The 27,478-nt window shown below is 47.0% G+C and overlaps 1 protein-coding gene across 2 annotated transcripts in view; it reads left to right on the top strand.

Moving 5' to 3' along the window:
- MBTD1 (mbt domain containing 1) overlaps positions 1–27,478 on the top strand; it is a 696,883-nt gene that overhangs the window by 329,770 nt on the left and 339,635 nt on the right. For both annotated transcript variants that reach the window (XM_085617153.1, XM_085617152.1), the window contains exon 12: positions 20,435–20,582. In XM_085617153.1, coding sequence (XP_085473279.1) covers positions 20,435–20,582 — 148 coding nt within the window. The remainder of the gene's footprint in view (positions 1–20,434; positions 20,583–27,478) is intronic.

The following is a 27,478-nucleotide window of genomic DNA, read 5'->3' as shown; positions in this document are numbered from 1 at the left end:
CAAAGTCTCCAGATAAAAATGGTACCTCACTCGTATGGGTGAGTCGAGTACCCGCAAGGGTCCAAAACATATTGTCTAGTCTAGTTTTCAGAAATGTGTGGGGTTGGTATGTTTCCCGCCGAGCCCCAGGCCAAATAACCAGGCAAACCCCCTTTCAAATCCAGGTAGTTTTATGATAGGTAATTTTGAAGTCTCCACAGTACGATTTGGGCCATTTCCTGTTGTGGGCACTATGCCTGCCTACACAAGTGCGGTGCCATTTTTATCGGGAGCCCTGGGGTAACCCTGGGTGGTAGGAGATTTGTGGTGGGCCAGTGATCCCACAACTTTCCCACACAGAAAAGTGAGGAAAATATGATTATTATTTTTTAGCAAAATGTAAGGTTTGCAGAGTCTGGGTAGGAAAATGTTGGGAGATCCATGCAAGCCACACATCCCTGGACTCTCCTGGGTCTCTAGTTTTCAGAAATGTCTGGGTTTGGTAGGTTTCCCTAAATGGCTTTTGAGCCTGGGACCAAAAAAGCTGGTGTGACACTTGGAAAAACCAGGTCATTTTGTGATAGATAGGTGGGCGCCTGTGTTTTTGGTCCCGTGTTTGCAGACATCTAGGGAAACCTAAAAAACCCATACATTTGTGAAAACTAGACACCCGTGGGAGGCCAGGGAGGTGTGGCTTGCATTGATCCCCCAACATTTGCCTTCCAAGAATCCGCTGCAAATCTCAAATTTAGTTGAAAAGTCACATTTTCCACAAATAGCTGTATGGGAAAGTTGTAGGATCACCTCACTGCATAAATTTCCAACCACTCAGCATTCCCCTCAGTCTCCTGAAAAAAATTATAGCTTATTTGTGTGGATGGGCCAAGTGCCTATGACATGGGCCAAAAACGTGTAGAGATTGAGGAGGCCCCAAAGCGGGTCCAAAAGGGCAGTATTTTTATGTTTTTAGGCTGATGCTTCTTTGGGCACCCACACAAATGAGGTATCATTTTTCTTGGGAGAGCAAAGGGAATACTGGGTAGTAGGATATTTGTGCCTGCCCTGTGATCCTACAACTTAACCACACAGAAATGTGAGGAAAATGTGATAAAACGCCCCCCATGGCCAGAAAACAAGCCCCCCACCCCTCCTGCCCACTGGGGAAAGACCAGGTGCCAGCCACGGCCAGTCCAGCCCTGCAGCCAAGCACCAGTCAACGTACACTGCCAGCCAAGCGCCACTCCACGCACACCACCAGGCATGCGCCAATCTACAAACATTGTCATCAAGTGCGAGTCCACCCACACCATTAGCCATTAGTGCAGGTCCACACACTGCCAGCAAAATGCCATCCAAAGGTCAGTACATGCAAACCGTCAGCCAAACTCCAGTTTACACACACAAACTCTCCCTGGTTTTTAGTTGTTTTCTGCCCCCTCTTGGGTGCATATGAGAATAAAAATATCACTAAAACAGCCAAAAAGTGTCAAAATAAAAGGGAGCAACCCCTTGCCTATGGGGCTTCTCACTGGCATGCCCATAAACATACGTTATGTTATATGGGTATTTGTAAAGCGCACGGCTACTCATACGAGTGTCCCGGCGCTGGCTTAACCCTATTAACAGAACAGTTCGGGTATTCAGGAACTCCTCTCTCTTTGAAACAGCCAGGTTTTTAATTTTCTTCTGAAACTGAGGAGAACTTGTTCCTGTCTCAGGAGAGGCGGCAGGTTATTCCACAACTTAGTGGCGGTCACCTGGAACGAGCGCCCGCCCTGTCGAGAGTGTGCAAATTTTGGCACGACCGACAGCTTCTGAGTTGAAGATCGCAGGGTGATAATAGGGGCGTATGGCTGAATTCTGCTCCTAATGTATGGTGCTCCAACATTATGAAGGGCTTTAAAGACTAGTACCCAATTCTTCAAGATCACCCTTTTTTGCACCGGGAGCCAGTGCAGGGGCATCAGGAGGGGCGTCATATGCGTTCTAAGATCAACCAGCAAGACAGCCCTTGCTGCCGCATTCTGTACCAACCTGCAAGCGGCCTAGTTGGTAGTCGGGGAGGCTGAGGTACAGAGCGCTGGCGTAGTCCAGCCTAGATGTTATCAGAGCTTGGACTACTGTTTTCCTATGAGGAACTGAGAGGAGAGGGGGAAAGTTCCTCATCATTTTCAATAGTCCGAAACAGGTAGCAGCCACAGATTGCACTTGTACCTTCATGGACATGTCCGTGTCCATTTTTACCCCAAGGTTTTTTACAGTGGCAGCTGGATAGCTGGGGGGGGTGGGAGGACATGTCCTGAGGCCACCAGTTGCACCATTCCACATCCGGACTGTGGCCGAAGCAAATCATTTCTGACTTGTCGGAGTTACATAATAGTTGGTTTAGCCTGAACCAGGAAAACACATTGGACAAGCAGTTGTTGATATCGTCTCCTCTCAATGTCATGTTTTTCTCATAGGTAAACAGCTGTGTATCATCAACGTAAGATATAACCTTAGCCCCGTGATGCTCAGCCAGGAGTGCCAACGGAGCCATATATAGATTGAACAAGGCGCGAGGGCAGATAAGGGGCTGTTTCCCCAATCTACCTTCCGGGGGGGCAGAAAGCCTTTTTGGCAGTGGGGGGCATTAGCATGCCCATTCTTGGCAGCCCCCAACCCTACTTATAAAAAAAAAAAAATCTCTGTTGTCTTTCTGGCCCCCCCTTATCCCCCAGTGGGGCTGATCAGGGGCTAAGGCCCCCATCTGCCTCCAGGGGTTGTAGAAAGACTGGAATTTTTGGAGGGGGGGCATTGGCATGCCCATTTTGGGCAGCCCTGCCGCTATATACCTTAAAAACAATCCCTGGTGCCTAGTGTGCTTTCTGCCGCCCGGGGTCAGTTTGGGGATATATTGCCCCCACCTGGGGGGGGGGGCAGAACAACTGTGGAATTTTGCAGGGGTGGGGGGCATTGGCATGCCCACGTCGGTCAGCTCCCACCGCCTAAATAAATTTTTTTGAAAAGAATACCTGGCATCCAGTGGGCTTTCTGCCCTCTGAGGGGGACGATCGGGAGCTACTGCCCCCATCTGCCTCCGAGGGGCATAAAGACAGTGGAATTTTGAGGGTGGTGGGGGCATTGGAATGCCATTCTCGGGCAGCCCCCACCCCTAAATAAAATCTGAAAATTATCCCTGGCATCTAGTGGGCTTTCTGCCTCCCAGGGGGGCAGATCGGGGGCTATTGCCCTCATCTGCCTCACAGGGGGGCAGAAAGACTGTGAAATATTGCGGGTGTGGGGGCATTGGTACGCCAATCTCTGGAACATCCCCCCCCCCCCCCTCGATACCATATAAAAAAAAATCCTGCATCTAGTGGGCTGTCTGCCCCCCCGGGGGGGGGCAGAAAGACTCATTTACCCCAAGTTATTTTTGGGGGCGCAAAGGCCCTTATCCAAGGGGCTGCTACCCCCTCCCTGGTGTCCAGTGGGTGGATCGGAGGGTGATCCCCAAGCAGGGATCCACTAGGGAGGGGTAGTATTGGAAAGGTTGAGATTCCCCGCTTTCCACAGATACCTCTCCTGTCTTTCTGCATGATTGGAGGAGGCTGCATTAGCCCACCTGACCACGTAGAAAGTGAAACTGAAAGGAAGTCAGCGCGACGTCACGCTTATCATTGCAGAGAAATCACAGTTACAGCCTTTGGAGAGGAGGGAAGCCCTTCGCCAGCTCCTGAGGCTGAGAAAAGGAAATCCCTCTGGTGCCCGCGCCAGAGGGATTTTCAGTGTCATGTGCACGGACGGCCGAGATCCGCCCGACGCACATAAGAACTGGTGTGTCTGACGGCTCCTGGCCGTCCAAAGCACCGAAGGGGTTAAAATTCAACTCCTCCTTCTGTGACTTAGAATCTGGAACAAATGCCAGACATCCTTCAATAGGGCTGTGCTTGCAGACTGTTTAACGCTCAACCACTGTTTGAGTATTCCTTGGTTGAAGTGCATGCAGATTTTAAGTCACAGCATGGGACCGGAGGACTTGTTGACCTCTCCTAGCACTGCTTCAGCCACCTCCATTAAGATTTTGAAGCATACACTTCTAGAGGGATGCCTGGAGGACAGACTGCGGTGTACTGTAGACAACCCAAAGGTCCAGAACTATATGGGGATTTGTCTGGTTGAAAGTCCTGCGCCTTACTTAGTATGGGAGACCTACACCACAAATTCTTATTGATGAGGCTTAGGCTTTGCACGGTGCACTTTCTCTCTGCTTTTCCATCACAAGGCACTTATTTTTCACAACTTACTTTATGCCCATGTGATGATCTATCCCCTTAGACCACCTTACATCTTATTTTTTTTTTTGTACATTTTATTCGTTGTTGAGGAAACACTATCTGCTGCCCATCTTTAGGGCGGCCAGCGTTTGTTATTGTAGAGCCACTTTTATTTATCTGTAAACCTTACACACGAGTAAGATCTTCTTCTCCATTGCCACTTATCTTGATCGTGCTATTAAGCAGAGGGTTACAGTTCTTATATGATGTTTTATGAATCTTATGTTGTTTTTATGGATTTTATTTTATTCTTATGATAGAACATTGTGCTCTTGATTGTAGAGTTGACTGTCCTCAATAAGTTTGACTTTCTGCTTAAGATAACCCAGGGGATATTGTGGACTACTAACAAGTTTTTCCTTCTAGGACTCCTTTCGAGGTTTTTGTTACTTGGTTTTATCTGAGCTTTGTGATATTCTATTTGACGATTGTTGCTGTATGATGATTTATTTATTGCTATGAACTGGGATGAGTATTTTAATGTTTTAATTGTATATATTGCTCTGCACTGTGCACTTTTATGGTTCAAATGAGCTGAAATAAAGTTGTTTTGATGATGAGTGCCTTTTTCTACATAAACAATTCATAACACTTTAACAGACTTTCTGTAACTTATATTGTGCAACTACTCAGCAAGCGACTACTTACAACAAAAACAGCTTATTGTTAATCATGTAGGTGAAACCCAATTTATTTACCAATGCTTTTTTGTAGTGTGTAGGCTTTTAATACTCTAATAGATGACCCTTCACTTCCCTCCCCCCCCCTCTTCTCTCCGATTCCAACAAAACCCTATGTAGTGGTGTAGAAGAGAACCCTCGCTTCATCATACCAAAAGGCATAACATGGATTAATGTTTAAAGCAGGTGTGCAGTTCCTATGGGATTGGGGGGTGGGGGGGAGGAAAAGGGGGTGAATGGGAAAGACAGGTCTTTCTTCGTGATGCCCTCACACACCCCGAGAGTTGTCATGCTTCATCATAGGGCTGTGCCCCTCGTCAGGCCGGCGCTGCAATGCCTGACGGGCTCCCGAAACCGGGGCTCTTTGTCGGGGATCTTTTGAAGAGGAAGCCGTTGGGTGCGTGCGGGTGTGGGGGCAGGGTAGTGCACAGTGAGATAAAATAAAATAGGTATAGAGCAGTCCTCTACAGTCAAGTTTTAATGAAAAGGTAGCTCTAGCCTAGATAAAAACAAGAGTGGGCCCCTGTGAGGATGATAATGTTCCTAAGGGGCAGCCTAAGTGTGTAAGGTCAACATGTTTCGTGCCTATACTTGCCCCTAACGGGTCAATTGGCACTTCTTCAGGACCGTGGTAAAGAACAGTGGATGCGTGCACTACCGCCTGGTATTCAATTAATGGATGTGAATTACCAGGGGCAGTGGATACCCTAGTTGACGTTAACTGGGGAATTGGTCGACCCCTAGTAAAAACGTTAAGGGCCGATGGGGTTGGCCGGAGCACGTCGTTATTCCGGTGGTAGGTTCAGAGAAGCAACTTGCCATGATCCTAACCAAACTCCAGGGCCCTGGAGTTTGGTTAGGATCACGGCAAGTCCGGTAGTGCACGCATCCACTGTTCTTTACCACGGTCCTGAAGAAGTGCCAATTGACCCGTCGGGCTCGACGTCACACCATTGCAACATCAGGGCGGCTCCACACCAGACATCTTCGGCGAAGATTCCGCTAGAGAAGAACTACCCGCTCAAGTAGCTGAAAAAGCAGAACATAGCTCCGTGTCTGAGGCCGACTCCGACATGGCAGAAGAGGCGCAAGTTACACTGGGTCAGTGTACTGTGAGTACAGAAACACAAGACCAAAAAGCCTCCGGTCCTTCTTCTGCCTTAGGGCCAAGGTCGGCACCGAGACAAAGTTTCAGGCACTCCACCACCGGGCCTGGTGCCGAAACACGAGGAAAAGCCTTCCGGCTTGGGATTGATTCGGTCCCATGCCGGTGCAGAGTCGAAACCTTCTGCGCCAAAACTGAAGCATGTCTTAGTAACCAATCCACCGTTACAGAAGAGTAAATCTTCAGAGCCAAAACTTTTGTCGCCGAAAATGCAAACCAAGACAAAAAGACTCCACCAAAAGAGCTTTGGTCCGACGTTCCACCTTCGGATTCGAAACAGAAAGAACTGGCAATACATCCAGACACTGGCCATATCCATGCCAACCTACCTGAGAAAAGGAAAATGGGCATGCAGGAGGATTACCACATTCGTCTGAAGAGAAAAAATGTGGGTACTAACCCTTCTCCACCTTACATTCCACCTCCTTCCCCCACTGATCCAAATTTACTCATCACACCCATAAATTCACCACCACCACTATCACCTGACCCACAGGATGATGGGATGGGAATGAGGATAGGCTACGGGATACTGACCCTTGGGAAGATTATGACACTGACCCAAACACGGATAATGACCCTGATTTATATCCGTCCAGACCCTCACCACCCAACGACAATTTAGGCCACATTGAGCTACTTAACAGGCCTGCTCATTATCATGGAGTGGAGCTGCACAAGGAGGCTTTAAAAGAGGATTTCATATTCGAAACCCTAATTTCCTCTCAGAAAGCTACTTATTACACTGCCAATGCTTAAAGGGATGCTTACGCATGCAGAGCAGATATTTAAAGATCCTGTGAGGGCAAGAATCATTCCACCCAGGGTGGAGAAAAAATATAAACTTGCACCTACTGACCCCACCTACATCAAGGTGGTTTCCAACGCTCGCAAGAGCTCACTCACAGACCACAGGTGAGGCCCCTCCTCCTGATAAGGAGTCAAAATTAATTAATGCTTCGGGCAAAAGGGTAGCGTCACAAACAGCCAATCATTGGCGCATTGCTAATGCTCAAGCGTTGTTAGCTCGCTATGATAGGGCTCATTATGATGAGTTTGAGAAGCTAATGCAATTTCTGCCTGACGAGCATAAATCAAAGGCTAATGATTATATTAAGGAGGGTAAATTAATCACAAACCCCTCCATCAGGTGCACCATAGACGCAGCAGACACAGCAGGCCCCGCAGTAAACACCAGCGTACTGCTACGCAGGCATGCTTGGTTGAGAATTTCAGGATTCAAACCTGAGGTGCAAGCATCTATTCTTAACCAACCACTTAACAAGGAACACCTCTTTGGCCAAGCAGTTGACATTTTGCTGGAAAAAATGAAAAAAGACACTGAGGTCGCCAAGTCCATGGGGGCTTTGCAGTTACCTTCAAATATGGGATCCTTTCGTCGCTCCTTTTTACAGGGGTGACTCCAAGAATATATCCACATATAATCCCTCCTCCTCTTACAAGGGCAACAACCAATCGCCCTCATCAAGAGGCTATTTTAGAGGCGGGTTTAAAGGAAACAATGGTAAGGGAAGAGGTAGAGGCAACTCAACACGCACTTCCTCCGCAAACAACAAGCAGTGACTTCCTTCCGCTACCCCCAATCATTCCACTCCTGTTGGGGGACGTCTTTCCCAATTTCTACCTGTCTGGAATACAATCACCTCAGACAAATGGGTTCTACAAATTATCCAATATGGTTACTGCCTGGAACTTACAGACATTCCCCCAAACATTCTTCCAAGATCACAGGTAATGTCACAAGAACATCTCACCCTTCTCAATCAAGAAGTTCTCTCTTTGTTGGAGAAAGGAGCTTTAGAACCAGTCCCGCTACAATATCAAGGGGCTGGTGTATACTCCCTGAACTTCTTAATTCCCAAGAAGGACGGCTCTCTCAGGCCTATACTAAACCTCAAATAACTAAATCAATAGGTTCAGTCGGACAACTTTCATATGGTGACACTCCAACAAGTACACCTGCTCCTTCAGCAAGGCGACTTCCTGTCCACTCTGGACTTAAAGGACGCCTAGTTCCAATCCCAATACACCCTGCTCACCGCAAATGCCCCAGTTTTGTGGTAGAAGGCCAGCATTCTTAATTCAAGGTGCTTCCATTCGGAATAAATATCGCATCCAGGGTTTTCACCAAATGCCTGACAGTAGTCGCAGCTCATCTACGAAGACAACACATTAACGTCTTCCCATACTTAGACAACTGGCTCATAAAAGCCAGCTCGCAACAAAGCTGTTCCCGTCACACTCACAAAACAGTGCTGTTGCTCCACGAACATGGATTCACAGTAAATCTGTCCAAGTCCCATCTCCCACCATCCAACACACAATTGTATTTGGGAGTCAGTATAGATTCATAAAAGGATCCAGCCTACTCCAATACGGGCAGAGTCTGCAATATGCAAATTCTTCTCTCTCAGTTTCATCCTCAATACTCATTGCCTGCCCCAATGTTCATGCAGTTACTAGGGATGATGGGGTCTTGTATCCTAATAGTCCCTTAGGCAAGACTTCAAATGTGTCCCCTGAATGAATGCTTAGCACGTCAGTAGAACCAAGCTCAGGGTCTGTTATCAGATCTAGTGTTGGTGGACGGCCGCACCCATCGCTCTCTGCAGTGGTGGAATACACAAAACCTTTCAAAAGGGTGGCCCTCCATCGACCCAGTTCCACAGATGGTGCTAACAGCAGACGCATCGCTCACTGGTTGGGGAGCTAATCTCCAGACGCACACAATTCAGGGCATGTGGAACTGACGGCAAAACCAGCTTCACATAAATCATCTAGAGCTGCTAGCAATTTTTCTAGCGCTCAAATCATTTCAATTCATCTAGTAGGCAAAGCTGTCGTGATTGGTACAGACAACATGACAGCAATGTACTACATACAAAAACAGGGGGGGACACAATCTCTCCAGCTGTCACAACTAGCACAGACTATCTGGAGATGGGCCATACGTCACAAAATGCGTCTCCTCGCAGAACACCTTCCAGGAGTTTTCAGATTGCAGATCAAAGACAAAAGATGGGGGCTCCACCCTCAGGTTCTCCTATTCTTTCAGATGTGGGGTTTTCCAGACATAGTTCTGTTTGCCGCAAACCTAAACGCGAAATGCCCAAGTTTCATATCCAGGTATCCACACCCATTGTCCAGAGGCAATGCCCTATGGATGAATTGGTCAGGGATATTTGCCTCTGCTTTTCTGCCTCTCGCATTCATTCCATCAGTGGTTCAGAAACTCAGACAAGCGTCCCTGACACTAATCCTAGTTGTTCCCACATGGGCCTGTCCACCCTGGTTCACAAGCCTGTTGGAGCTCTCAGTAGTTCTTCACCAAAAACTAAATTTCACACCCAATCTCCTCACGCAGAGTCGTGGAGAGATGAGACATCCAGATCCCAGTCATCTCAACCTTGCAGTCTGGCACCTGAAGTCTTAGAGTTTGGCTACCTCAATCTCCCGCCAGACTGCATGAACATCATCAAAGAGGCTAGACGTCCTACCACAAGAGCCTGCTATGCAGCAAAGTGGAAGTGGTTTGTGAAATACTGTAATAATCAAATCTACCCGCTTGATGCTTCAGTTCAAAAAGTTATATGCTATTTATTACATCTGCAGTGTTCACATTTAGAGTATACATCCGTAAGCTTACAACTTGCTGCAAAAGCTGCATACCTCCAGAATGGACAACATTTGTCTCTCTTTAGAGTGCCTGTCATTAAAGCATTTATTGAGGGACTTAAGAGTCATTCCCCCAAGACTTCCACATGCTGCAATGTGGAATCTCTACATTGACCTCACCAGACTGATGGGTCCACCTTTTGAGCCATTGCACAGATGTGAACTGCAATTTCTCACTTGGAAGGTAGCTTTCCTTCTAGCTATCACATCACTGCGGAGAGTAGGTTAGCTTCAGGCACTAACCATAGAAGAACCATTTTTACAAGTTCACCAAAACAAAGTGGTTCTTCGGACCAACCCTAAATTTCTAGCCAAGGTCATTTCTGTCTTTCATATGAACCAATCTGTTGAGTTGCCTGTGTTCTTCCCTCAACCAGATTCTGTGGCAGATCGTGCTTTACACACCTTAGATGTAAAAAGATCATTACTCTAATATATAGAAAGGACAAAACCTTTCCGTAAGACAAAACTATTTGTTGCTTTTGCTCCACCACATAAAGGCAATACCATATCAAAATCAGGTATTGCACGGTGGATATTCAATTGAATTCAAACATGCTATGCAAAAGCAAAACGAACATTGACAATTCCCCCTAGAGCGCACTCCACACGCAAACTCGGGGCTTCTATGGCATTCTTAGGAAATATACCCAGAGATGACATCTGCAACTACCTGTCACACATGATCTACGGCTCACATGCCTCGAACGGAAAATGCTACTTACCCGGTATGCACCTGTTCTTAGCATGTAGAGCTGTAAGTTCACATGCTTTGCTCAACCTGCCATCTAGTGAATCGGAGTTCGCAGCAGGGGCTGCATACCGATGTTTTACGGCTGGGAGAACGGCGTATTCAGTCTCATCAGATGGTACATTACATCTTCAAGGGGTAGGGCCAAGATGGCGCTCTATGGGAGTGAGCATTTTTCGATAGTCACCACCTTTGAAGTGGAACAGGCATTGAAGAAGGTAGTCACCGAAAAGCGTCAACGCCAGTATTTCACGAGCTGACAGACTATGCCGAACTAACATTAATGGCTAATTAAACTGCCCTGATGATCCACCCGAGACGTGTCAGCCTCATTCTTATCCTTGAATGTGGGTATGTGTGTGTGTGTGTGGGGGGGGGGGGTGGTGTTGTGTGTGTGTGTTGCCAAAATTGCATTGGACTTTTCATATAAAAAAAAATAATACATATCTATTTAGCATTTCTGTAACATAGAACATGCACTCCTTTTTTTTCTGTTGTAACGTAGCCTTTATAGTCAAAGAAAAAGGCAAAGTAATAGCAGACAGCCCATAGGCTTCATAGAGACACCACTACAGAATAAAACTGGTGCCATGCCTTTATGACCTCCAATACCTGCAGGCTCCCATTATGCCCCACATTTGACAGGTCAGTTCTTTTTTCTGGTTCCATCGGTGAGGATCCTGGAGCATTGAGCTTGTCAGTTTTGGACTTTGTCAATAATTGAGATTTAGAAATTGGTTTTTTGACCTTCATTTGAAATTTTTTGAATGACAAGCTGTACTACCATTCTCTTTTTTCTGACCTCTTTGCTTATTTTTCAGTCCGAAATGCCAGCCTTGTTCAACAAATGTCCTTCGTATGGAAAAAAGATGGCAAAATCTGACCCACTCTCTGTCTGCATTGTGTGTTTGCCATCTGCTCACTAACCAGACAAGTGTTATTATTATCAACAATTCTCCAGAAGGACACTGCGTGACAGGGAAAGAATCAAGTTACATGCCATACAGGAGAGAGGAAAGGTAACATCTAGAAGTGGCCTGGAAGGTTTACAAAAGGTTTTTTAAGAGCCCTCTCAAGTGCGGCTTGAGCACAGGGGCAGAAAGGACATAGGAAGACATGGCATACCTGTTTGCTCACCGTCGGTTTCAAAATCGGCAGCGGAAAGGCCTCTAGAGCAACCGTCATCGTTGAAGGTAAAGTCGCTGTGGAGACGCACGGCCCAAAACCAGTGGCGGAAAGGTCCACATTTAAATCACGTCCTGAGGGTCAAGGATGGTCGTCGAAGATGTCCCCAAGTACGACTAGGTCTAGGCTTGAGTTGCCGTCAAGGCCATCTCCGTCGCTGCACCAGCTGACGTCGACAACTCCTCGCCGAAGGTTGATGTTGAGCTCGCCGACGGAAAGCAGGTGCCTAATATCTAGAGTGTCAACGCCTCACAGGTATGGGCGGTCGACTTCGAAGCCTCCACCCACGTCTGGCCATAGACTTTCACCATCGAGAGCCTCTCCACCAGCCAGGCTGAGACGTTCAATATCACTTACGTCAAGACAGAGGTGCTCCACCTCTAGAAGGTTAATGTCGAGACTGCCGTCTTCACACATTTCTCCACTGGTAAAGAGGCAGCGGGTTTCTGGTTCACCCGCACCGATGGGGAGACCTCCCTTGATGTCGAGAGAAGCACATGTGTCAGAAACACAGAGGCAAGCATCAAGGTCTAGGCAGTCGACGTCGAGAAGCACATACTCATCCCCAGGTCTCAGTATTGGGCAGATTATGTCAGAGGGATCTCCTGCTTGAGAACAGACGCCACCAGTTAAACTCTCACTGCGCTGGCTTCAAAGTGTGAAGGAGTGGAGAGTCCCAAGACAAAGTCCAGGTTTTGACTTCGCAAATATATTCGCCTTCCAAAATTTCCACTGGCACTCATCCACCTTTGACACCGATCACACGATCTCCCCGAAGGTCTCCTTCAACCAGAAGGTCTTGATCTAGGACGCCTCACAGGTGAATTTCCTTCCAGATCTCGTCTTTCCCACTTTTCCAGGTCTTGGAGGCATAGACGCAGGTCTCTTTCCTGGTCTATAGAGACGTCAAGATAGTCTTTTGGAGACTGATCACCTACACTATCTAAGACCCCTCCCGCCAGGGTCTTGCCAGTAGACAATATTGTCATGTTCAATGAGGTCCTAATTAGAGGTGCAGCTAAGTTGAATATTGGGATGCCTGCTCCAACCACCTCGGCATTAGCGATCTTTGAAACACTGTACCACAGGTACTCTTTTTGACCAACGGCTTCCTCTGGCACCTGGTCTACTTTAACCGGTTCTTCAGACATTTTTTACACCTGTGGCGATGGGGCCTGTACCATAACGCATTTCAAAGAAGTACAAGAGTCAGAGCAGGATCCACTCTTTCTGAGGGCCGAACCACCACTGGACTCAGTCATAGTGGCAGCAGCTAGGGAGCCTCATATAGGAGTTGGGTTCTCCACAGTGCCACCCGATAAGGACAACAAACAAATGGATTCCCTTGGGGAAAGGATGTGCAACACCTCTGCTTCCTATATGAAGGTTGCTAGTGTCTCAGCGCTTCTAGGCACTAAGAAACTGCCAAAAGAACATCAGCAGGATTTCCAGGAAATTCTGCAGGAAAGTGGATTGGTGGCGAATCGGACGATTAGTGCAGCAGCTGATGCTTCGTACTAGCAGCCCATCACTATTCTCATGGCATCTGCGCTAGGCGCTCCCCTTGGCTACAACTTACTGGTCTGAAACCTGAGGCCCAACACATTATTCTGAACCTACCCTTCAGTGAAACCTTACTATTAGGCACCCATGCCGATGATGAAATGGCAAGGATGATATCTGAACTCGACACCCTGCAGGCAGTGGGTCTGGAGAAGAGCAAGGAATTTAGGCGCAGATACCGTCCCCACAACCTTCGCCAGTATCAGCGGATGGTTCAAACCTCGCAACAACATCACCAGTCCTGGTCCCACTACCATCAGCATCAGCCAGGATGTGGAGGGGGAGCTGCCAGAACGTCCACTTCCTCTGCTAAGCAGCTGACCAAACAATGAACGCTTGCTACCCCCAGATCTGTTCCCCACTCCATTGGGAGGAGAGGGGAAGTATCATGGCACATCTGGACAAGTGGCACAAAATCGCAATGGAGAAGTGAGTGCTCAATTTTGTGCAGAATGGTTATTCAATTAGATTCAAATCCCTGCCTCCGGCAATCCCACCTCGGAGAACGTCTGTCTATCAGCAAAACCTACTTCAAGCAGAGGTAACTATTCTGCTACAAAAAGAAGCCATTGAAAATGTTCTCTGGCCCCAGCTACAACAGAGGATCTACTTTCTAGTTTTAAAAAAGGGAGTACAGCCCTATACTCGACCTCCGACTCTAAAACTGGTTTATCCGCAAAGAGAAGTTAAGGATGCTGGCACTTCATTAAATTGTCCCCCAGCTCCATCAAGGGAACTGGATGTGCTCCATCAACCTGCAGGAGGCATATTTTCATATACCAGTTTCCTGAAAACATTTGCAATTCCTGTGGTTCTAGGTGGCATTAGAGCACTTTCAGCACAAAGGACTCCCTTTCGGACTCAAGTCAGCCCCCAGCACATTCTCGAAATGCATGGCAGTGGTATCAGCCTTCCAGTGGAAGCATAAGATCTTCACCTACCCATACTTGGGCAACTGGTTCCTTAAGAGCCCATTTCCTCATCTACTGCAAGAGCACCTTAAATCCTGCATTTGAGTGCTTAGTCATTTGGGCCTGCAAGTCAACAACAAAAAGTAAATTCTCAATCCAACCCAAAAAATTCACTACCTGGGTGCCATTCTGAATACTGCAGACGCAAGAATGTGTTCTTCGGAGGGGAGGTTATCCTTATCTAACAACAAATGCCGCACTCTCCTCCGCACAGTTTATCCCACGACCAGACAAGGATCCTCTCTCCTGGAATCCATGGCGTCCTGCGTTTTCATCATCCTCAATGCCAGGCTCCAAATGCGACCTCTCCAGTTACTCTCCCTCTCTCCCTTGGGAGCTTAATGTAGTCCTTTCTAAATTGATTGGTCCTCATTTCTAACCCATATATAAAGAGCCCCTGTAGCATCTGATGTGGAAGACTGCTATCTTGGTGGCAACTACCTTAGCTAGATACAAGCTCTGTGTTCTAGTGAACCTTATTTCATGTTCCATGCCAACAGGGTGGTTTTTTTAACCTAGGATTGTTTCTGATTTTCATATTAATCCGTCTATTACACTAGTACCTTTTTCCCGAACCACTTTACCACTCCTGAGAAGGTGCTGCATTCTCTAGACCTCAAAAGGGTTCTGAAATTCTATCTAGATAATACCACGGGCAAAAGGAAATCAGACCGTTTATTTGTAAATTATGGTCAAACGTGCACTGGTTTTCCTTCATCTAAACAAACCATTTCTAGATGGATAGTCTCTTGAATTACCTTACCTTATCAGTTAGCTAACACCGTCGGTGTATGAAATGTTTCTAAATTCATGTTTAAAAACGATTAATTAAAAAAAAGGATATATAATAATGCTTCTTAATGCACTTATAATCTTATGTACTAAGGTGAAACGGTTCTGCATGTTAATGTAATACACTATTTTTATTCTGAAGATACTTTCATATTTTTACACTTTTGTGCTGTAAGAGGTCTTTCAAAATTAAGATTTTCCTAAAGTTAAGCACTGCAGGACAACCTAGTTACTTCCTTTCTTTAACGTCAGTTAACCTTTAAACAAACGCTTGCCTGTTTCTTTAACGTCTTTTTGATGTGCGGAGTGGATTAACAGCCCAGTGATATTGATGACCAGTGGGCCAGATGTGAAGGTCAGAAGGGCCACATGCTGCCCCCAGGTCGTACTTTTAGTGTCACTGAATTCTTGACAGACATTGAACACTACTTTAAACAATCATTGGCAATGCAGTCGGTCAGATTGAATGTAAGTATAAGGGAGACAACTTGGCAATGCCAGTGATTGTTGCACTGACTTGTAAACGTTTGTAATAGAATAATATTGTTAACCCCTTCGCTGCCAGGCCTTTTCCCCTCCTGTGCCACGCCCTTTTTTGGCTATTTGGGGTAGTGCGCGCTGAGGCCCCTGTAACTTTTTGACCAAATAAGGTATCCACGCCAAATTTGCGTCCTTTTCTTCCAACATCATGGGGATTCTGAAGGTACTCAGGGTTTGTGGATTCCCCTGGAGAGGTCACAGAAATGAGCCAAAATAGAGCAAAATGTATTTTTTTGGGGGAAAATGGGAAAAACGGGCTGCAAATGAAAGCTTCTGGGTTTTTCCCTGCAAGTGTTATCAAAAAAGGGTTTGTGGAGCTGAAATCGCCATTTTCCCAGCTTTTAGGGGATACCAGACTTTTGACAGAAACCCAACATTTTTTACACAGTTTTGGGATTTTTCTGGGACATAGCCTATTTTTGCTATTTTTTGTGCTTTCGACCTCCTTCCAGTTAATGGTAGAAATGGGTACAAAAGCAATAATGGATCCTGGAAAGCTATACATTTTAGAGAAGTAGACAAAATTCTGAATTCAGCAAGGGGTCATTTGTGTAGATCCATCAAGGTTTCTTTATAGAAAGTAACAGTTAATTATAGCATAAATTGAAAATTTGTTGAAAAAAAGCGCCTTTTGTGTCAACGTTTTCACCTGTAACTTCTTGTAATTATGACAGCTGTTTGAAAGCAATGTACCGTTACATCCGCTGGACATTACTGGTTGTGGGGATATATAGGACTTGTAGGTTCACCAAGAACCCGATGAACCCAGAGCCAAAAACTGAGCAGCAACTTGCAATGGTTTTTTATTATGTACCGGGTATATAGTAATTATTCTGTAAAAATGTGTACATGGAAAAATCGGTATGAAAGACACCTATGTATTTCTGAAATGGAACCAAAATATAGAGTTTAAAAACAGTAGATATTTGCACATTTCCGAATTTGGGAATACTCATACTAGCATGAGAATTATCAGTCATTTTTTAGAATGACTTCTTTTTTACACAATGTCTTTCATTTGGAAGGCAGAAATGCATCGAAAGTCAATAGGTAATAACAGTTCCTTTACAAATCTGAATTACCCTAAGTCTCCCGATAAAAACGGTACCTCGCTTGTAGGGGTAGGCATAGTGCCCACGACAGGAAATGGCTCAAAGCCCAACGTGAACACACCACATTTTCACAATGCAAAATTACCCTTTTTTAGCAAAGTGCCTAGCTGTAGTTTTTTAACCCTAGCTCTGCCGGCACCTAGGGAAACTAGCAAACCTATACATTTTTGAAAACTAGACACCCAGGGGAATCCAGGATGGGGTGACTTGACTGCCTCCCACCAGGTTCTGTTACCCAGAATCCCTTGCAAACCTAAAAAATTGCCAAAAAAACACTTTTTCCTCACATTTCTCTGGTGGAAAGTTCTGGAATCTGCATGGATCCACAAATTTCCACCCACCCCGCGTTCCCCAAAGTCTTCCGAGAAAAATGGTACCTCACTTGTGTGGGTCAGCCTAGTGCCCGCGACAGGAAACGGCGCAAAACGCAACGTGGACACACCTCAATTTCGCATTGAAAAATTACCCTTTTTTGGCAAAGTGCCTAGCTGTAGTTTTTTAACCATAGCTCTGCCGGCACCTAGGGAAACCCAGCAAACCTATACATTTTTGAAAACTAGACACCCAGGGGAATCCAGGATGGGGTGACTTGACTGCCTCCCACCAGATTCTGTTACCCAGAATCCCTTGCAAACCTAAAACATTGCCCAAAAAATGCATTTTCCCCACATTTCTCTGGTGGAAAGTTCTGGAATCTGCATGGATCCACAAATTTCCACCCACCCCGCATTCCCCAAAGTCTTCCGAGAAAAATGGTACCTCACTTGTGTGGGTCGGCCTAGTGCCCGCGACAGGAAACGGCGCAAAACGCAACGTGGATACACCTCAATTTCACAGCGAAAAATGACCCTTTTTTGGCAAAGTGCCTAGCTGTAGTTTTTGAACCATAGCTCTGCCGGCACCTAGGGAAACCTAGCAAACCTATACATTTTTGAAAACTAGACACCCGGGGGATTCCATGGAGGTATGGCTTGCGTGGATCCCCCAACGTTTCCTTACCCAGAATGCCCTGCAAACCTCAAATTTAGCTGAAAAAATCACCTTTTTCACACATTTTTGTGTGGGACAGTTGTGGCATCACCGGGCTGACACAAATTTCCTACCACCCAGCGTTCCCCCGGGTCTCCCGATAAAAATGGTGCCTCACTCGTGTGGGAGACCCAAGTACCCGCGACAGGCAAGGGTCCAAAACGTAGTGCGCCTCAACAGGCAAGGGTCCTAAACGTAGTGCACCTCACTACGTTTTGGGCCCTTGCCCGTGGCGGGTACTTGGGGGCATTTTTTACAATTCCCTGGTGTCTAGCGGTCTTTTTTCCCCTCCCGGTGGGGCAGATTAGGGGCCAATGCCCCATCTGCCCCCCAGGGGGGGCAGAAAGGCTGTAATGGTGGTGGGTGGGTGGGGGCATTGGCGTGCCCGTTTCGGGCCGCCCCCACCCTAAAAAGAACTGAAAACAAATCCCTGGTGTATAGTGGGCTTTCTGCCCCCCCGAAGGGGCAGATTAGGGGCCAATGCCCCATCTGCCCCCCGGGGGGGGCAGAAAGACTGTGATAATTGGGGGGTGGGGGCATGGGCCTGCCCGTTTTGGGCAGCCCTACCCCTATTTTTATTTTTTTGAAAATTCCCTGGTGTCTAGTGGGCCCGGGGGGGGGGGGGGGGGCAAAAAGACAAAATAATGCCCAAATTATTTGAGGGGAGCAAAGGCCCTTGCCCAAGGGGCCGCTCCCCCCTCCCTGGTGTCTAGTGGGTGGATCCCTGCTTGGGGATCGCCCTCCTGTGGCGATCCCCAAGCAGGGATCCACTGGGGAGGGGTATCATTGGAAAGGGGAGATTCTCCCCTTTCCAACGATACCTCTCCCGTCTTTCTACGTGCTCAGGGGGCTGAGATAGCCCCCTGAGCACGTACAAAGTGAAACCTGAAATGAGCCTCTTGGCTCATTTCAGTTTCACTTTCACTGTAATGACGTTGGCGCGACGTGCGCGCCGATCGTCATTACAGTGAAAGGGGGGGGGGGCCTCGGGAGCTGGGGAAGCTCTTCCCCAGCTCCCGAGGCTATTTGCAGTAAAAGGGAATCCCTCTGGTGCCCGCACCAGAGGGATTCCCCAGGGAATGCCTCATGACGAGCTGGACTCGTCATGGGCACAGCGCGACTGTGCTCCATGACGAGTCCAGCTCATCATGGGCACACATGGGGTTAATGACAAGAACCTGCCTTTTTAATGAAAAGGTAATTAGTAATGAGATGAAACAAGGTTGTATGTTTTCCAGTGGCAGCTCCTTCGCTAAGGCGGAGGAGCTTCGCGTCACTTCTCATTGATCAGTGGAAAAGAACAATAAAATGATAAAAACACAGTCATTATCATTTTATTTACCTTTGCGACTTGTGTCGGGGCTGGCTCGCCGCAGAGGAAGCAGGAGTGGTTTGCACTTCCTCCCTACATGTGGATGACGCTTTGACCGCCGTCTAGGGCCGGCCAAAGACTCATGCATAGTTGATTTATAGTTGGCTTCTTCTCCATTGGGGCTGTGTTGCACAGCTCCATGTAGAACACGCCCAGCCTCCACAGGCACTGCCTGACCAATCACTCGCTGCTGCTCCTGCAGCATCATGTTTGGCTGGCAGAGGCCGGAAGCTTGGGTGCTTCGGGTGCAGGCTGCAGGCAGCAGCCAGGAAGAAGACGATAAGACAGAGGAGGGGCATGCGGCGGAGGCAGGAGCATAGCAGGTAAGTTTAATTGTATTTTATTTCATCTTTTTATCCCTCTTCCTGCCCCACCAGCATAGAAGAATCCTCGAGTCCTGAGCTGAACGTAAAGAAATATATTTTTTCAGTGGCGCTGACATTTGTGGTGTTGCAAGTAAAGGTTTTGCAATTAGTATTGTTTTAGAGAAAGTAATTATTGTGTGGCTTTCAAAACTGTCAGGCAACGATCAGAATATTCATTATTTTGACTTATAATTTAAATAAAATGTCCTTTGTTTTTGTTGAATGTGTACATCACCAGTCAGAATATGGAACATTTAAAAACAAATCTGAAACCGTTCTAAAGAGTTCATTATGTCTGGCCTAGGGACAGTTTTAGCTGTTTCCCTTTCTTCTTGTTTTACGTAAGAAAAACAAATCACAAGTAGTAAAAAAATATATATTTATATATATAAATATGTGTGTGTGTGTGTATGTGTATATATATATATATATATATATATATATATATATATATATATATATATATATATATATATATATATATATATATATATATATATATATATATATATATATATATATATATATATATATATATACACATAATATATGGAAAATCCAGTCCGCATTCGCCTTTGTTTTGCATATTTGATAAAAAAAAAAACGTTCTGGTTAACTAAGACCAGACCATTTAGCTGTGCTAATTGTTTTTTTTGTTTGGGTGGGTTTTTGTCAGCCTCATAATTTTTTTCTGATATGCAGAAAGTCATTTAGTAGCACTTTCTTGGGTATGTGTGGCTGTAGCTTTTCTTTGGTCGTTCCACTTTTGTTCAACAGTTTAACGTCCCTCTTATTTTTTCTTAGTACTTAGCTTCCATAGCAGTTTTACATATTACGATGTTTAACAAAATGATGTTTTATAACAGCACACACTTGAATGTTTTCTAAACATTTTTTTGTTTCTGTTTGTTACAACAGGTGTTAGCTGATGGTTATCTCATGATTGCAATTGATGGCTCCGAAGCAGCAGATGGTTCTGACTGGTTTTGCTATCATGCCACCTCTCCTTCTGTGTTTCCTGTTGGGTTCTGTGAAATTAACATGATTGAACTAACCCCACCCAGAGGTATGTTCTTTTAGACCAAAATATGCAGAATGAGAAGTTTTTGGGGGCAGACAATCACTAAAGCTCTGTTATTTAGTCTTTACTAAATTAGATGTTTTCTGCCTGCAGGCATACACTTCAGTTCCAACCATACATATGTTGTTGATATTTTTGCTATTAGAACAAGTTACTTTCTTTCTTAGTCATCTACATAAATGTCCAGCTCCGTCTTGCTTAGCTGGTATCTTAACACCTGAAAATGTAGTGGCCATTTCGTTGACAATGTTCGACAGATGTAAAACTGTGACAAGGAAGAGTAGGACTTTGATAAATGAATGCCACCAATAGTATTTTGATGTGTGATAACAAAATAGTACAGTACAACATCCAGAATAATATTCAAACATGAAATGATCTCCCAAAAGAATAGATTGAGTCTTCAAATTCTTATGAAAAAATACTTTTCTTTTATTCATTTATGTTATGCTTCTTCATCAGATTTCGTTGATTAAAAACACAATACAAAATCCATAGCCGACGCGACGCGTTTCGTCCCCACGGGACTTCTTCAAGGCTGTTTGTGTTTTTTTAATTCATTCACAATCGTAGCGAACAAAATCACATCCTGATGTATCCAATAGAATTCAGCAAGTCTAGTTCTTATGCCAAAGTTAACAGTACCGTTGTTGTTGCTTATTGTTGTGATTCAAACATTGGAGAATATTAATGTCCCAACATTCTTATAATAAAAAAGCACCACTTTTATAGTTTTTTTGTGCTGATACTTCTAAGCCATTATAGGCCCTAGATCTTATAATAAAAAGCACATCTTTTGTAGTTTGTGTGCTGATATTTCAACGGGGTATAGTGGCCCCAGATTAGAGCAAGAGCAAAGATGCGTGTGATCCGAGGTCCGGGTCTGTAAAATAAGATCAGGTCTGATCCAACGTTTGTTGTGATCCAACGTTTGAATCACAACAATAAGCAACAACAAATGTATGAGGTACAACTACTATAATAGTCCAAAAAGACACAGAATATCTGTCTGCAGGCAGGACTGTTGCAAATACAATTTTCACCCAATATTAGCAGCAAAAGGAGAAACTAAATAAAAAAAGCAGAATAACTAAGCTCCTTGTACTATAAAATGAGTTTAATCTGTCACAACAGGAACCTGCAGTCCTGCATGGTGAGGTTCACCCACTAAGGACTCTGGTCTGCAATCCTGAATCCAAATGCACACTGCTGCATGTGTATGAAGGTCAGACACAGGCTTCATAAGCATTGTACATTGACCCCAAAAGCCAGTCTTGGACCACATGATTGCTAGTATTACCAGACACCAATCCGGACAAGTGAAAAAAGTGGAACATAAAAGAACAACCTAGAAAGATAATAAACCTGAGCAGTGGCTCAGGCAGCTACGTTTAAATAACAAATATGTACTATGTGCAAGACTGTCATATTCCTGCTCTTAGCAACTGAATTAAATAGTGTTGGGAGAACATGGTTGGCCCTTCTTGGCTGGCTGAATCTGTGCTCATCACGACAATCATTGCCTTATTTGGGGGCGAGAGCTAGAAAAGCAATGCGGGTGACCACATGATCACAGGGCCATAGAATGCACAATCCTACAAAACAACATGGGGCTTGTGCAAAATTTCAGTAGTAAGTGAAAATGATGCCAGCTGTACCATAGTACCATTTGCCAACCAGACAGTTATGCCACTTGAAAGCTCTTGAGATGAGGGAGCCTCAGTCCAACCTTTCATGAAAATTAGTCATCATGTTGGAGTTAAAATGGCCTTGTTGGGACTTAAACCCTACTGTCCTTGGGTCATCAATTCACAAGCTCTTCTGTGCCAAAGAAGCTTGCTTATAATTCCATAGAGCACCCTTATCACTCCCTCAGACCATGACTAGTTGCATCCGTTTATAGTTTGCATCACTGTCTGGCACCAAGCATGGTGCATGGACTAATAAAGCTACAACACAATACGTTATTTAGAAAGTATTGAAGATGTTATTAGAAAATACAAACAAAGTTCCCGTGCACACGTCAGGTAAATTGGTTTAAAACAACGTGAATCAACAGTAAATATTTCGTGTTAAAGCAAAATTGAAGACAGGGTCGCCAAACAATAGTTTATTTTTCTGATGGATACATCTGCCAGTGGATTCCTCACCTTGTGAATATCCCCTGCGCCAGCATTCCACGGAACTTTTCTTCCCCAGCACTCCACGTCGACGTGGGCGACGTCATAATGCATCGGCTCCGCTCGCGACTCCGTTCGACGTCACCGGAGCCATAAGAAGCCCACGTCGGCGTGATGACGTCAGTTCCCTTTTTTCCGCGCCTTCGACGCGCAACGGTTTTTTTCCCAGTGCTCGTTGGCTACTTTGTAGTTTAGCCGTGTTAATCTGTTAATTCGAGTATGTCTTCGACTAGAAAGTCGGGATTTAAGCCCTGTAGGGAATGTGGAGGTCGGATGTCGATGACGGATCCACACCAGGACTGTTTATGGTGCCTCTCTTCGGAACATGATATGGAGGAGTGCGGATGCTGTAGAAGCATGAACCCGAAAGCACTAAAGGAGAGGAAGACTAAGCTCTTCATGAAGAGGATCGGTGAGGAGAAGAGGGGGAGGAAAAAGGAGAAGTCGAAGAGGGGGTCATCGTCTTCGAAGTCTTCGAGGTCGAAGAAGCACCACAAGAAGAGGAAACATTCTTCTCGACGTCGGTCCTCGAGGTCCAGGAAGTCGAGGTCGAGGTCGGCTTCGCCCCTTCGGCGCCGGAGCAAATGCTTGTCTCCTTCTCCTTCGCCTTTGAAGTCACCGAGGTGTTCTCCTTCGAAGAAGCAGACTCCGGCTCAGTCCCCGACGCGGTCATCGGATCCGTCTGAGGAGTCGACTCCGGTTCGAGTGGAGTCGGATGCTTCCATGCATGAACAGGAGCAGGAAGAGTCTGTTCCGGTGCCTGAAGAGTCTGAGGCTCCGGTTGAAGATACTGCGGAGCCGACGCCGGTGACTACACAAGGGGATACGGGGCCTGTTCCTTTTCCTCAGTTCCCGGCTCCAGGTACAGATTCTACCAATTTCTTAAATGCTATGTATGGCATTTTTAATAGGGCGGCCTACCCATCCGGAGCACCAACTGGTCCCGTGGGTCCAATGGCATTTACACTAGGGGTGCCGCAGCAGTATGCTCAGGCCCCCTTTATGCCCTTTGTGCCGATAGCGCCATCTTGGCAGTTTCCGGCGCCGTCTGGGATCCGATTCGACCTCGGAAGGACCAGCGGACTTCGGAGCCTTCCTCGACGCCGAGGGCGACTCCATCGGCGCCACGTCCGGCGCCGCCGACTCCACCTATGGCGCCGCAGACTCCGGTACCTCTGGCTCCACCAACGCCGCGTACGACGTCGTCGACGCCGGCTCCCCGGATCCGGTCGAGGAGGGAGACCCAGAAGGTGTTGGAGGAAAGGAGATATCGGACGGATGTGGAAGAAGGTGAGGTTGACTCTTCCTCAGATGAATTTGAAGGCATTGATGAAGCTAGTGGTTTGGATACAACCCCAGAGTGGGAGCATTCATCTGCCAGGTCTTCTCCACCTCAGGAATTGGCTCCCTATCATGTTGTGATCAAAAAGGCGGCAGAACTTTTGGATTTGCAGCTGCCTTCTGTGGAGTACAAATCCAACTTGCTTACAGAAGTGTTGCATTCACCATCTTCAACATCAGAGCCTTTGTTGCCTTTCAATGAGGCCATCTTGGAGCCGGTCTTGGAGGTGTGGAAGAAACCCCTTTCATCTCCAGCGGTGTGTAGGCAGGTGGCAAGAAGGTACAAGGTTGCACCAGGGGATCCTGACTTCTTGTCAACTCATCCATCTCCGGACAGCTTGGTTGTGCAGGCTTCATGTTCCAAGCATGCTTCGGGTGCCTTCCCTCAGTCTCCGGCTGACAGGGAATCTAAAAAGGTTGATCAGGCAGCCAAAAAGACCTTTTCCACTGGAAGTATGGCGTTAAAATCAACTAATGTTACATGCCTGTTGGGGCGTTATGTGCATGCGCTAATGGACTCCATTAAGTCTTTGGCCCCTAAGTTGCCTGAGGGGGATAAGTCGTCCTTTTTGGAGGTTGTGGCAGACACTCAGGCGGCTGCCAGACAAGTTATCCAATCAGGGTTGGATACTGCGAACTCTGTGGCAAGGATCATGGGGTCGTCTGTTGCCGCAAGGAGGCAGGCTTGGCTCCGTACCTCTGGGTTCTCAGCTGATGTGCAAGCTACGCTGGTTGATCTGCCATTCGACGGACAGAAGCTGTTTGGGGAAAAGGCGGACTCTGGCCTGCAGCGATTTAAGGACAGCAGGTTGACTGCGAAATACTTGGGACTGCAAGCTCCATCTAAGGGTTCGTCTTTTCAAAAATTTAGGGGTTTTGGAAGATCGTCTTTTCGCTCTTACCGGCAGCCCCAACAGCAGCAGCAGCAGCAACAGCAGAATCCCCTCTATAAGTCCTATAGAGGGAGACAAAGGGGTCGGAGAGGTTCTGGGCGCAACCCTTCTTCTTCCTCCTCCTCTTCTGCTCCCAATGAAGCTTCAGGGAAGCAGCCCTAGATCCCCCATCCCGGATCATGTAAGACCTGTGGGGGGTCGGGTGTCCTACTTTCTACGGGGTTGGTAATCTGTTACAACAGACCTTTGGGTTTTGAACCTCGTAGAGACTGGGTACGCCCTTCCCTTTCGGGAATTTCCTCCCCCTTACCCTCCTTGCCAAGGTTATTGCTCGGAAGACCATCTGCTTCTCCTGCAGAAAGAAGTTCTAGCCTTGCTTCAGAAGGGTGCAATAGAGGTGGTTCCGGAGCAGGAAAGGGGTCAGGGATGCTACTCCCGGTATTTCCTGATTCGCAAAAAGGACGGCAGATTGCGTCCAATCCTGGACCTCAAATCTTGAATTTTTACCTGAAGCAGGAGAAATTCAAGATGCTGACCCTTGCGCAGGTTCTTCAAGCGTTGCAGCAAGGAGACTGGATAGTGTCCCTCGACTTGCAGGACGCGTACTTTCATGTCCCAATCCTGAAGTCGCACAGGAAGTATCTCCGTTTTACGGTTGGGTCGCAACACTACCAGTTTGTGGTCCTCCCGTTTGGTCTTACTTCCGCACCTCAGGTCTTCACGAAGGTGATGGCAGTGGTGGCTGCTCATCTCAGGAGGTCGGGGATTCCAGTTTTCCCCTATCTGGACGACTGGCTTCTGAAGGCAGAGTCCCCAGAGATGGTGCAGCGTCATCTGCAGGTAACATCTCAGCTGTTATTCGACTTGGGTTTTTCGATCAATGTGCCCAAATCTCACCTGGTGCCCTCTCAACGCAACCTGTTCATAGGGGCGGTACTGGACACTACTGTGTGTCGAGCATTCCCTCCACCTCAAAGGATTCTCGACATTCAGGAGATGGTCCCTTTATTCCACAATGGAGCGGTTGTTCCAGTTCTGAAGGTCCTTCGCCTGCTCGGTCTGTTCGCTTCCTGCATTCTGTTGGTCAACCATGCACGCTGGCACATGAGGGCGCTCCAGTGGTGCCTCCGCAAGCAGTGGTGTCAGCACAACGGGGATCTCGGGGAGTCGATCAGGATCTCCAGAGAAGCTGCAGCGGATCTGTCTTGGTGGAGCGTGGAGGGCAATCTGTCTCAAGGAAAGCCCTTCCATCTTCCTCCATCGGTGGCCACAGTGATAACGGATGCATCCACCTTAGGGTTGGGTGCGCATCTGGGGGACCTGGAGATCAAAGGTCTTTGGTCTCCAGAGGAAAGGTTGCTTCACATCAACCTTCTGGAGTTGCGGGCGATCCGTTTGGCGCTCAAGGCCTTCCTCCCTTCCCTTCGCGGTCAGTCGATTCAAGTCCTGACAGACAACACGACCGCGATGTGGTATGTCAACAAGCAGGGAGGAGTGGGGTCTCTTCGTCTTTGCAGAGAGGCTTTACGTCTATGGTCCTGGGCTCAGGACCATCAGATTTGTCTGATGGCAAATCATCTGGCCGGGGTGCTGAACGTGCGTGCGGACAGTCTCAGTCGGCAGTTCTCCGCCGACCACGAGTGGAGGCTCCATCCGGAGGTAGTTCGTCATGTCTTTCGGGCGTGGGGAACTCCTCGGGTGGATCTGTTTGCCACTTTCGAGAACGCGCACTGCCCGTCATTCTGCAGTCTCCAGTATCCGGTGCAGGGGGCGTTAGGGGACGCGTTTCAGTTGAGTTGGGGCTCGCAACTCCTTTACACGTTTCCTCCCATACCCATGATTCCTCGAGTTCTGAGGAAGATTCGCCAAGACCGGGCCCAAGTCATATTGGTCGCCCCGGACTGGCCAAGAAGAGTGTGGTTCACAGATCTTCTCCACCTCTCCTCGTGCCCTCCGCTCCGTCTCCCTCTGAGGGCAGACCTCCTCTCGCAGTCGGAGGGGCAGGTTCTACACCCCCACCTCCAGAGCTTACACCTTCATGCCTGGAGATTGAACGGGGCAACCTGAGTTCCTTCTCTCTCCCACCTGATGTGGTGGACGTTATTTTATCGGCCAGGCGACACTCCACCAAGTCCATTTATTCCTACAGGTGGTCAAAATTTGTAAAATGGTGTGGAGAGAGGTCCATTGACCCTTTAAAGGCTCATCTTTCCAATGTGCTCCAGTTTGATCTTTCCTTGGCTCAGCAGGGCTTTGCTGTGGCTACGGTCAAGGGCTACCTTTCGGCCTTATCGGCGTTTCTGTGCCTCCCAGATCAACCTTCACTATTTAAATCTCCGGTTGTTCTGAGGTTGATCAAGGGCCTTACAAACATGTTTCCTCCTACTCCATTTGTAATGCCTCAGTGGGACCTTAATCTTGTTTTAACCTTTCTAATGGGGTCCCCATTTGAGCCTCTACATAGTTG

The sequence above is a fragment of the Triturus cristatus genome, chromosome 7 (genome assembly GCF_964204655.1).
Source record: "Triturus cristatus chromosome 7, aTriCri1.1, whole genome shotgun sequence".
NCBI classification, from domain to species: Eukaryota; Metazoa; Chordata; class Amphibia; order Caudata; family Salamandridae; genus Triturus; species Triturus cristatus.
Note: the sequence above shows the minus strand (reverse complement) of the source record. Positions and strands in the feature narration are given on the sequence as shown.